At 43.1% G+C, this 12,278-nt stretch overlaps 1 protein-coding gene across 1 annotated transcript in view; it reads left to right on the plus strand.

Moving 5' to 3' along the window:
- Window positions 1-269: 269 nt before the first annotated feature.
- Window positions 270-12,278, plus strand: part of anks1b (ankyrin repeat and sterile alpha motif domain containing 1B) — a 295,647-nt gene continuing 283,638 nt past the window's right edge. The window contains 1 exon segment of the mRNA XM_083758106.1: window positions 270-513. Coding sequence (XP_083614232.1) covers window positions 380-513 — 134 coding nt within the window. The 5' untranslated portion in view covers window positions 270-379.

A 12,278-nucleotide genomic window follows, 5' to 3' on the forward strand; every position in this document is an offset into this window, starting at 1 on the left:
GGTTCCGTTCAGTTCGGTTTGTTTGGAGAAATGGGCCGATCCTGAACGGAAAGGAACGGAACTGGGGTCTTTCAGAACCGCTCTGTCTGCAGGCAGCATCGCGTCGGCGGACGGTCGGACGGACCCGGGACGGTGTTGTTGTTGGATCAGATGTGGAGGATGAAGAAACATTCCACTCAGATGGCTTTATTCTAGCTCATCATCACACAGAGTGAACGCAGGAGGAGGCTGGTGTGGGGGTGGTGTGGGGCTGGGCGGGGGGGGGGGAGGGGGGAGAGAGAGAGGGGTATCCCCGACCCAGAAGAACGCTCCTCGATCGGATACGTTCGGATCTTTTATCGTGTGAAACTTGCGTGTGTTTTTTTGGCTCATCTTCATCATGGGGAAGGAGCAGGAGCTGCTGGAAGCCGCCCGGACCGGCAATGTGGCGCTGGTGGAGAAACTACTGACCGGGAGGAGAGGACTCCACCTGGGCTCAGCCTCCGGATCCATACCGCTACCCAACCTACTGAGGTAAGAACACAACGCTGTTTGTAGCACAGGCCGCTATACTAATAGGGATGACCCGCCTGGGTCGGCCCGGTTCTCTCTCTCTCTCTCTCTCTCTCTCTCTGTGCGCGCGTGTGTGTGTGGATAACAAAACAAGGGCTGATCCCAAAGTCTAAAGAGTTACATGAAGAACTGTACAGTTTCATACCAACTTAATGTGAAAAATGCTTCAGGCATCTCTCTCTCTCTCTCTCTCTCTCTCTCTCTCTCTCTCTCTCTCTCTCTCTCTCTCTCTCTCTCTCTCTCTCTCTCTCTCTCTGCACATTAGTGTATGGCTGTATGTGTTGTGTACAGTCATGTTGCCCAATGCCCATGGTTATGACACTGACAGCTGATTGCTGTTGGTTCCGCAGACAAAGCAAAGAGGCGTTTATGACTGATATAGGTATTTATTATCTTGCTCTAATCCACTCTGGAAGTACATTGTCTGTTGACAATGCTACTGGTTCTGAAAACACATACATTCCTATTTCTCAACAACACGTGTCATTCCAGGTGAGTATTATGGGATCTCTATGTATAGCCTATCTGGCTCTTATTGCATCGATGACCGAAAAATTGCTTTTCGGTTATTCGCTTAATGAGCAAGATGAAGTCGGTTATTTTATTCTAAATGTGGGTTTCGATATATTTTCGGTGAATTGCCCAGCCCAGGACCAGGTGCTGTGTGGTTGTTTCTTCGTGTGTGTGTGTGTGTGTGTGTGTGGTGAGGATGAAGGGGTGAAGGGATGAGGATGAAGGTATGAGGTGGAGCTATAGGTGATTGGCAGATCAAAGGAGAAGGCGTTTTCGGTGAGCAGTGTACGCCTCAAGGTGCTTTAACACAACACATCCCCTCACCGGCCCCCCCTCACACACACACACACACACACACACACACACACACACACACAGAGGAAAGTGAGGGATGTGATTTGAGGCCACTGAGTTTATTGTGTTAATTAGAGTTTAATTAAATGGATTAACGCCTCAAGTGACCCATCACCCATCCTACAATTGAGGGATGCAGAAGGTGTATATATAGCCACAGGCCCAAAAGCTCAAGGAATAGAGATTAACCTGTGATGTCATGACATACTTTTTATTTGTATTTTATCTATTCACTTGGTCATTAAGGTACACAGAAAGAGAGGTCTGCTCTGCCGGAAACATCGTGGAAAAGAGGTTATGGCCATTTTTGTATGCCAAGGAGTGTTTTCCCTGCAAAACTAATGCTTGGAATGAATTTAGAATCATGAAACCCCCCTAGTTTGACATGTCACATGTTACTTAAAACCAGGGGGGCAGTCAGACAGATATTTTGTGAAGCCTGAAACTCCTGAAAGTTCATAATGGCCTGTTGTGGCGCTGTCATTGGACCCAGAAAAACCCATAGCCCCATAGAAGTCCATGTATTTGGGCCCAACTTCACCTAGACTGTATTACCTTAATAAACATGGTCATGAATACTTTCTGCTTCCAGTCACTAGTTTAAAGTCTCATTTCTAATGTCATAATATTCTTTTTGGAAAATTATGGTCCCATTTATTAAAAAAATGACCATAAAGTCGCGCATGTTCTGAGGGGCGTGGCTACCGTTACAGTCTATGATCGGGATTCCCCTCCCACTCGAGTCAAAATAAAAACCAACGGAGAAGAAGGGGGGAAGTCCCGCCTCGTGTCTGGGCCAGCCAATGGCCAGCTGGGCCAAAACGGAGCCAGCCAATGGCCAGCTGGGCCCAAACGGATCTAGAAAGATGGCGACTTACAGTGCAGGAATAACAGGCTTCATTTTACGTCCGGGGAACGCTTTGTCCATATTTGTTTACAGTCTATGCTTAAAACATGATGAAATTTGGTTTTTGGTTGTCTAAACAAAAATGACCATAACTTTTTTTCACATGTTTCCGGCAGAGCAGAACTCTCATTATGTGTACCTCAATGACCAAATGAATACATAAAAAAACAAAAAGTATGTCATAACATCACAGGTCCTCTCAAATTTTGGGTGACTGGCTCCCCGCTTATAGTAACTAAACTGACCAGACGTCTGTCAGGCATTACAATCTGATAGTTAGGACAACAGATACTGTATGTGACAGATATGGGACAACTTCAGCATTTGCATATAGGCCTACTAGTCCATATCTACCATATAGATATGGTAGATATATTTTATTTGCCTATATTATGTACATGGTAAATGTCTTGTATTTTAAACCAGCTACAGTAGACTAAAGCTCTGGAAGCCTTGCTACAGTTAATGGTGAAATTTAATTTATACGCTGGTGGTACGAGTGTTTAAGATTTAGCTGTTACAACACCGATCTCCAAAATGCACGTATATATACATATTTATTGTTTGTGAGAATGTGAAATTATAACATACTTACTGGTCTTTCCACATTTTAAACGATCTGTTGCCCTGCCTTTAATTGTTGCTTTCATATTCGTATATATATATATCTAAACCGAGACGTGAGTTATGTTTACTGTCTTGCATTGCATAGTTTGGATTTATTGCGTTTTGACTTCTGTCACACTTGGGTGGGCTGCACAATGTGTCTCCCCCGTCAGAAGGAAGGGCGTGCGGACGCGTGAGTGACGGGCTGCGTGATGCGTGCCTCATAATGACAAGGTTATCGTCTGCAGAGTTTGAGATGTAACTAAGTACATTTACCTACTGTACTTAAGTACCATTTTGAGGTATTAGTACTTTCCTTGAGTATTTCCAATTGCCAATACTTTGACTTCTATACTCCACTACATCTCAGAGGCAGATATTGTACTTTTACTCCACTACATTTATTTGAAAACTTTAAGTTTCTAGTTACTTTGTAGAATATCATTACAAAACATACATTAACCACTTTTTTATACTAGTATTTCTATATTGCAGTATTGATACTTTTAAGTAGAAAATGTGAGTACTATTTCCACCACTGCACTTGGGTGGGCTGTACAATGTGTCTCCCCTTCGGAAGGGAGTGTGTACGCGTGAGTGACAGGCTGCGCGATGCGCGCCTCATAATGACATGGTTATCGTCTGTAACCCACCATTTAGTATGGACTGGTGGGACAACAGGAGAGGTCGCAGGTCAGAGGTTTGTAGTGCAGGCTAATGTTATGGGAATGGTCTGGGAACTGAACCGACTGACGCGCAGTTAACCATCTGAAGGCCTCCGAGCGCCATTCACAGCATTCCAAAGTCATGAGGTCTGCTTAAAGAGGAACTGTACCACAGTCAAATCCTCAGTGTTAATTGCACTCCGGAAGAGTGTCCCAAATGGACCCATAAGGTGGTTCATTTGGTTCTGATGAAGGCTCATAGCCGAAACACGTAAGCGTTCCTTTTTGGGGTGTGCCAATAAATAAATGGAAATGTGAGTACTTTGTCCACCATTTATTAAATTCTTTGGATGTGCTACCTTTTGGGAAATGTTTTAGTTCCTACTTTTTGATCCATTTGGTTCCATTTGGAGATTTTGGACTCTTCGTCGAGTTCGAGTTCAATTTAACAAAATACTATAAGTGGGACGTGACCATTAGGGATGCACCGATCCGATACTCGTATCGGAGATCGACGCCGATCCAGGCTAAAATTCTAGATCGGGTATCGGATCGGTGGCCGATCCATTATCCGATCCGATCCGATCTGATCCGATCCGATAATTATGTGTAATTACAGTATGAAAACAACTCTACCTCCTCTGTGACACAGCAGTGTAGTATTGACAGTATAACATGTGGAATGCAGCCAGGCTAGCCTGCGCACACATTAACCTGGTCTAATTGTTGCACAGTTATTTAATAAATAATTCAGTGCATTTATATCTGTGTTTGTTACATTTTGTTTTACAAAGTTGGGAAAGTAATGTTTAAGTCAAGCCTTGATGTTGCCTTACACAAAATAATGATTCCAGACTCCACACAGTGAGACATACAGCTTAATAGGTTATTACGTTTCTTTGTGGGGGGTATCGGATCGGACCCCCATGTATCGAAATCGGTATTGAGTACCAAAAAGCCGGATCGGTGCATCCCTAGTGACCATGGGTGCATGCACACGCACGGACGCACGCAATACCCTCGCATCAACGCACGCAGGATGTGGAAACTGGAAAGGCTCATGTTATGAATCATAATGATTGGCTGGCATCGAACAGAGCTCATGGATGTACAATTGTACATCATGACGATGCAACACGCCACAGTGGAAAATCAATAGTGCATGAGCTCATTGCCGTTTAATGTGTCATCATGTTTCCTGGCCGATGCCAGGCCGATCGCGGTGTCTCTGAGCATTAAGCTGCTTTTACGTACACTAGGGACTGACTGACCAGTAATCATAATGAAGATGGATTTCTGAGTAGGCTCCAGTAAAATATATAGTGGAGATGATTTAATCTCCGTCATCAGCCCTGATCAACAGCATGCACTGCACCCAGTATAGACATTTCCACATACTAACGTTGTTGTCAGCCATTGTCCGACTTGGCGTTGGTCGCGTTGTCTGACTGTTACTAACCTCTAACCCTAACCTCGGTCTTAACCGGCCACGTAAGTCCCCTAACCTCATATCAGTCTTAACCGGCCATGTAAGTCAGTTTCACGATGTGTTCGCTTGGGCGGGCATGGGAAGTAACTTCACTTCTGCATTTCCTAGTCGCCTACTCGTGGTAGGCAGTATGTGGAAATGTCCATATTGGCTGCAATGCATCTCTAGGTTGTCCTCAGACAAGCCCTCCATTGTCGTTTCCAGTCATCCCGGTTCTCCATACATCCGGCCAGCTCGTTGGTACTTTGCGCTCCTGCGTCGTTCTTGAGTACATCCACGTATGTTAGCGTGGGACGTCCTCGTTAGGGCTGGGCGATATGACGATATATATCGTATTTTCGATAGAAAATGTCTATCACGAAAAAAAAGCTATATCGCTTATATCGCCGTTTCGCTTTACGGCAGTATTTTACGTCACAGCGCTTATATACGGCATGCCCAGCAGCCCACCGCACTGAAAACAGTGTTCTAAAACTATTTCCGAACGCGCCCTAAAGTAACCGGTCATTCACTGTTATAAATGCAGGTTTCATGTTGGGTCAAATTGATAAATTGCGTGAGCCACGCATGTTTTACACAGTTGAACAATAAGCTTGTCCGTCGTCGGGTGCACTGCAAACTTCTTCCAAGACGTTCCTCTTACCTGTGCAGTCCTCTGCTGCGTGTCCGTGTCTGTCTTGTTTTATTGTTCCAAATAAATTATTCCATTTGAAAAGTCCTTAATTCAGCAACAGCTTACAACAACAACACAAGACGCTGACTTTGTTGTGATCATCCAAAAAAAGGAAAAGAAAAAGCCCCACTCGTCCCAGACTCCCATAATACGCACAGCTGGGCATGGATAGTTGACGACGCGATCGCGTTCTCTCTCACTCTATCGCCTGTAGTCAATTAAACATCGTTAAGCTGCCCAACGTCTTTAACAAACTAAACTATAACTACAACAGAACATGTTGATTCCCTATATAGAGCTTAAAATGAACTGAAACAACTGTAGTGACAAACTGACATGAGATATTTATTTTTTCCTTAAGCCAATTTAATGCAGACACAGGCCTGTACTTATGTGTCTGAATGGCAACGTCTTATTTCTTTCTTTTTTCTTTTTAATTGTCATAATAATAATAATTATTAATAATACTAATAAAACTATTTGTATAGCACCTTTCATGACATGAAATGCAGCTCTCAAAGTGCTTTACAGAGCAATGGAGAAAAAAAAAAAAGCAAGGCAACGACATTAAAAAACAAGCAGTAATGCAATACAGTGAGGACATGAATAACAAAAAATAAAAGATCAATTAAAAGCAATGTTGTAGAAGTGGGTCTTGAGCTGTGCTTTAAAAATGTCTACAGAGGCTGAACAATTGAGTTCAGCCTCTAATTATTATTATATACATTTTATTTTGTAATATTTTTGTACTTGCTTTGGGCCTGTCTGTGCATGGGCAGGGCATCAGTATTATATTCATATAATTAGACTGGATAATGTGAATTTAATTGTTTTTTGAGTGGTGCAACCATTATAGACAGCTATGTGTGTCCCTGTCCCTGTATCCGAGCACGGAAATAGCATAACTATTGTCACCACCAAGTGTCACTGTTGTGCAGCCTAACACAGACAGAGGCCAGGGAGGAGAGCTTATACTGTACAGTACAGTACAGTACAGTACAGTACAGCCCAAGTACTGCCCAAGTACAGTAAAGTACTCGACCTGAACAAAAATCTTTTTTTTTAGATAAAAAAAATAGGTATCGTAAAAAATATGCTATATCGTGAGTATATCGTTATCGTGATAAAATAAATTCTATATCGTGATATGAGATTTTGTCATATCGCCCAGCGACCGGTGCCCGTATGTTGGATCCCACAACACTAGTTTACTGGCTGGCACTGCAGCTCTTGGTGTCTTTGGCAGTGTCCTGCTAGTCTCATTCTCCTGGCTGCTATTTTCTGGCTCACCCTTGACATTCCATCATACAGGTTTGTGTTGGTAACATGTGTGCTCTTATTGATGTTGAGTGCTGCATGGTCCAGACTCCAGATAAGAACATATAATACTGGTGATTGTTGGTTGATAGTATTTGAAGTGGGTGAAATATACTGGGCAATGATGACAAGAGATTATGATGGAAGCAACTGGCGTGTGTGACAGCACCGTCTGGGACGGAGTGACAAGGTGACACTTTTGAGAGTGTCTCAAGATGAGGGAGATGTTCCAACAAACAAATCTATCTATACCCTTCTCTCTCTCTCTCTCTCTCTCTCTCTCTCTCTCTCTGAGCTCCTGCTTAGAGCTGTCACCATTACAAATTTAAGCTGACCTCACATAATTATTGCGATTAATGATTGAATTGTGTTTTTTGCATTGAACAATGGAATGTTACAATTTCTGTTTGCTTTGACAAATAACTTGAAATGAATGTAGGCCTACAAAGAAATCACTGACACATTTTAATACACATTTTATATTGTGTGTGTGTCACTTTGTGCCGCACGTTACGAGCTTGTACATCTGCTATATATATATATATTTCTTTTCTTCTTTTCAACATTTTGACATCTTGTGTGAGAACTACAGATTTTGAAGGCATTTGTAGAAGGGTCCTCAGGTCTTCATGTGGTAATGTGCATGGAGCAGTGATTTATGGCTTGCTGTGGTGTGCAGAGCAGAGCACAGAACATCAGGAAAACAGTGTTTGTCTTGAGAAGGTTAGAGCACCACAACAATCGGATGACAGTAAGACACCTGCCTCTCTCTCTCTCTCTCTCTCTGCCTTCAAAACCACGTTCAGCCATCCTGACAACAGCAGCCGAGGTGGACGGGTGGGAAATTTGGTATATTCAGTAGTCTTTTTTTTTTTGATTGGCCTAAAATATTGTCTATATGCATACATTCATGAATCTACTTGCTGACCGGCAGAACCTATTGGGCAATTATTTGTATAGGGCTTTCTTGTGACCCTACCATTAACATCCTATGGCAGGCAAAAATGTCAAACTTCGTTTGCTTTAAGTAGCATGTGACATGTCAAACTATAGGGGTTTTCATGATTCTGAATCCATTCCAAGCATTAGTTTTGCACAAAATACACTCCTGGGGCTAAAAACTGCCATAGACATCATGACAAATGTGATGAGGTCAGCACATTTTGGGCACAAGTCAAGTGGCTATGGCTGCTTTTATCCCAAGGAGTGTATTTTGTGCAAAACTAATGCTTGGAATTGATTCAGAATCATGAAAAACCCCTACAGTAGTTTGACATGTCACATACTTAAAGCAAAAGGAAACATTTACATTTTTGCCAGCCATAGGATGTTAATGGTAGGGTCACAAGAAACCCCTATAAAAAAGATTGCCCAATACTAACAGCCGGTCTGCAAGTGGATTCATGAATGTATGTACAGTATATAGACAATATTTTAGGCCAATAAAAAAGACTATATACCAAATTTCCTGCTTTAAACAAAAGAAGCCTGTCGGCTCTGATGGTGCAATACCAACCACTACAGCCCTGCTCAATGACTTGCTAGTTTTGTGTGTTTGTGTGAGTGTGTGTGTGTTGAATACATAGGTCACGGGTTAACTCTGGAGAATGTGAAGCAAATTAAGGACACATGCAAAGCTCGCAGAATATATGCTCCACTTTTTATTGTGCATATGGGATTGACTGGAAGGGTCACTTTACCTGCTGAATCTGCTATACAATTAATGCCTTTATCACACACACACACACACACACACACACACACACACACACACACACACACACACACACACACACACACACACACACTGTGCACACAGCTCTCTCTTGCTCACTTTGTACCATGTATTTCCATAACGGTGATATTTTGTGCTTAGGTTTGAATTCATTAATGGAGACCGAACCTCAGCTCTGTCTGCAGTCTGAGACTGAGCGTTGTTGATGAAGGTGTGTGTTAGTGCGTGCGCGCACACGTGAGAGTGATCAAACTCAGTGGCTTCCTACATCTCCATTAGGGTTTTGGCCAAAGCTTCACTATTGCATCCTGCCAAGAAACAGAGTCCTCCAGACACAGAGCCAACACACACACACACACACACACACACACACACACACACACACACACACACACACACACACACACACTGATATCTCCCCTTGGATCGCTTGCTCTTTCGGTCTGTCTCTCTCTTTGTCTTTATTTTCCTCAATACCCCCCCCTCTTTTTCTATTTTCTCTCTCTCCATCTGGTGTCCTGGCCTCACTGTCAATCCCCCTCTCTGTCTGTTTAAGGAGAAAACGTAGGTTTACATTGCCAAACCAGAAGTGGAACAAGACAATCAAAATAAAACAATGTATTTACAAATAAATATTGGATATAAAATTAAATAGGCATTAAATAAAGGTGTAAACAGAGCTTGTGCATTTTCTGTCAGATAGTTATACATCCATACAGGAGACTTTAGCTTTATACTTTTGAAAGTTGGACAGCAGTAATTTAATGTTTTTCCATTCACTTAGTATAAAAAAGTAGCAGCAATTTATTCAAATGTAATTTAATTAAAGGTAGTTGCTCTGTTTATATACCGACTAGGTACATTTTTAAAGTGTAGGGTATAAACGGTGTACACACAATGATTTGTATTCCTTAAGGTGCTTGTATTCCATTTGACATCCTCCTATCACAGCAGCTCACAAATCGCGCTGCTCTCTCTCTCTCTCTCTCTCTCTCTCTCTCGTCAAGAGAGAGAGAGTCTGTGTCTATCTCTCTCTACTCAACTCCCTCGCTTTCTCTAGCTTCTATCTATATCAAGTTGTTTACTTCCTCAAATAGGTTTGCCTCTCTCTCTCACACACACACACACACACACACACACACACACACACACACCTCATCATCTCTTTGTCTCTCCTCGCTGCTGTCATGCACTAGGGGATGCATGGCAAAACAGGGAGTCCACACAAGAGCATAAACGTTTTGTAATGATATTTATTATAATAAGATAATTAAAGAATAGCAAAATAATGAAGTGTGGGATGTGAGGATATGAGTCATCAGTAATGTGTGCAGTGTGTGGATGCATGGAGAGTGGTGTGTGCGTGTTGTATTAGCTGGTGCAAAACATAACTCAAACAAAAGGTCGGTTAGGCCCTTGAGCCAGGTGGCAACCTGTAACAGGTCCTGCTTGCAGGGAGGACAGAGAGAGACTGAGCTCAGCCAGGAGAGCTCCCTATATAGTGCCCTAAGCTCCGCCCACTTCAGGTGAGCATTAATTGGGCTGACGGCCTGCTCCACTCTGCAAACACAGAGGTTGCTGGCTAGCCTACAGTGAGGCAGAGGGGGCAGGGCCGTCACACCCCCCTCCATAAAAATGAGGTTCCACCACATTATCTAAAAGGAAAACAAAACACAAATTAGCAACCAAGAACCAATATCATCCAAAACTAAACAAATCCAATAGCCACCTAATACTGTATAACAATGCCCCTGGATGCTCATTCTCCTATATAATAGTCCAGCTGTGGCCCCACTGCCCTCCGCATCTGCCCCGAATTAGCTCTGGCGAAATGACACTTGGGACAGGTGGGACTGGAGAACTACAATATCAATCTGCAAACCATAACCCAGGCTTAACAAAACAAGAAAATGTGCCCCTGTTCGCTCAACTATTAATACTTGTTACCTCCTCCACTTTGCCATGCCATCCTGCCCCCAGCCTCAGCAACCTTGTATACCAGGAGCGAATTAAGAGAACCAGAGACAGGACAGCCTATAGTGACAAGGAAACAAAATCACATAGTGAGCAACAGTACAACACAAAACCAATCTACAATCACATTTTCAAAACCTTTTGATATGGAACATGACCAAACTGTGGGTGTGACAAATCCCATCCCATCCGTCTCTGATTTGACTTTGGAAGGGACGTCGATGTATTGTGATTTGTAAAGTATTGAGAAATGTTCAACCGACCTGGAACTGCCCCCGTCTCTGTAACTCTAGGTGAGGACCTAGTCACTCTGGCTGTACAAAGAGAAGGATTCACCGTTCCTGCTTTCACTACAGTCTGACTTGGGCAACATTGTTTTGTCACACGTCGCCTTGATTTGCCATGTTTGTTTTGTCGGTTTGATGAACAGTTTCTCTGAACTGACATGGGCCATTTTCGAGTGATCACATTCTGTACCTGATCTGCCCATACTCGCTCTCCACAGAGATCATTACCGAGAATTATGTCGACACCATCAACCGGCAACTCTGACCGCACCCCCATGTGAACCTCTCCACTCACCAAATCTGAAACGAGAGACACTTTATGCACTGGAACAGGAAAAACACCCATTCCCATTCCCTGAATTAAAATAGACTCCCCTGTGTCTGTTTCAGATGAAAAAGGTAATATAGAGGCTCGCACAAATGAATCAAGTGTACCACAGTCTCGCAGTACCTTTACTGGCACTCTTTTGTTACTTCCTTTGACCGCCAAGAACCCCTCCGAAATGAATGGTAGATACCCATCCATCCGTGGCTGCAAGCGCAAACCCTGCTGAGGTAACGCACCTGGCCTAAGTGAATTGGCCAGTGCAGCTGGTCTTATCTGTGAACTGGAAGACGAATCTTTAGATCTGAGAACTGGACATTGAAGTTTCCAGTGTCCATTACCTTTGCAGTAGTGACATACCTCAACTGAGCTGTCCTGCCTGCTCGGTTTCACCACATGGTCAGCCTTGTGGCTGTAAAACTCAGAACTGCCCGTTACATGAGAAAATGGATCCCTGTAACCTTGTGTACTCTGGTCACTGAAATTGTCTTTATGAATCAACATGTATTCATCAGCCAAGACTGCTGCCTCACCTGGAGACTTTACTTTCTTCTCTGTGATGTATGTGGCAACATTAGATGGCACTGTGTTCTTGAACTGCTCCAAGACCACCAGGTTAAACAGTTGTTCGAAATCATCAACCTCAGATGATGAACACCAACGAGAAAACTGTGTAGTTAGATCTCGCACAAATTCCACATGAGACTGACCATCACATTTCCTCCAGGTACGGAAATGCTGTCTGTATGCCTCTGGCACCCTCTCATATATTTTTAACACTGCCTCTTTAACTTTTACATAACTCCTAGAGTCCATATGTGTTAACGCAGCAAATGCCTCTTGTGCTTTCCCTGTGAGTACCGACTGCACCATTAAAGCAC

This window comes from Protomyctophum parallelum (genome assembly GCF_964188405.1).
Source record: "Protomyctophum parallelum genome assembly, chromosome: 22".
Lineage (NCBI taxonomy): Eukaryota > Metazoa > Chordata > Actinopteri > Myctophiformes > Myctophidae > Protomyctophum > Protomyctophum parallelum.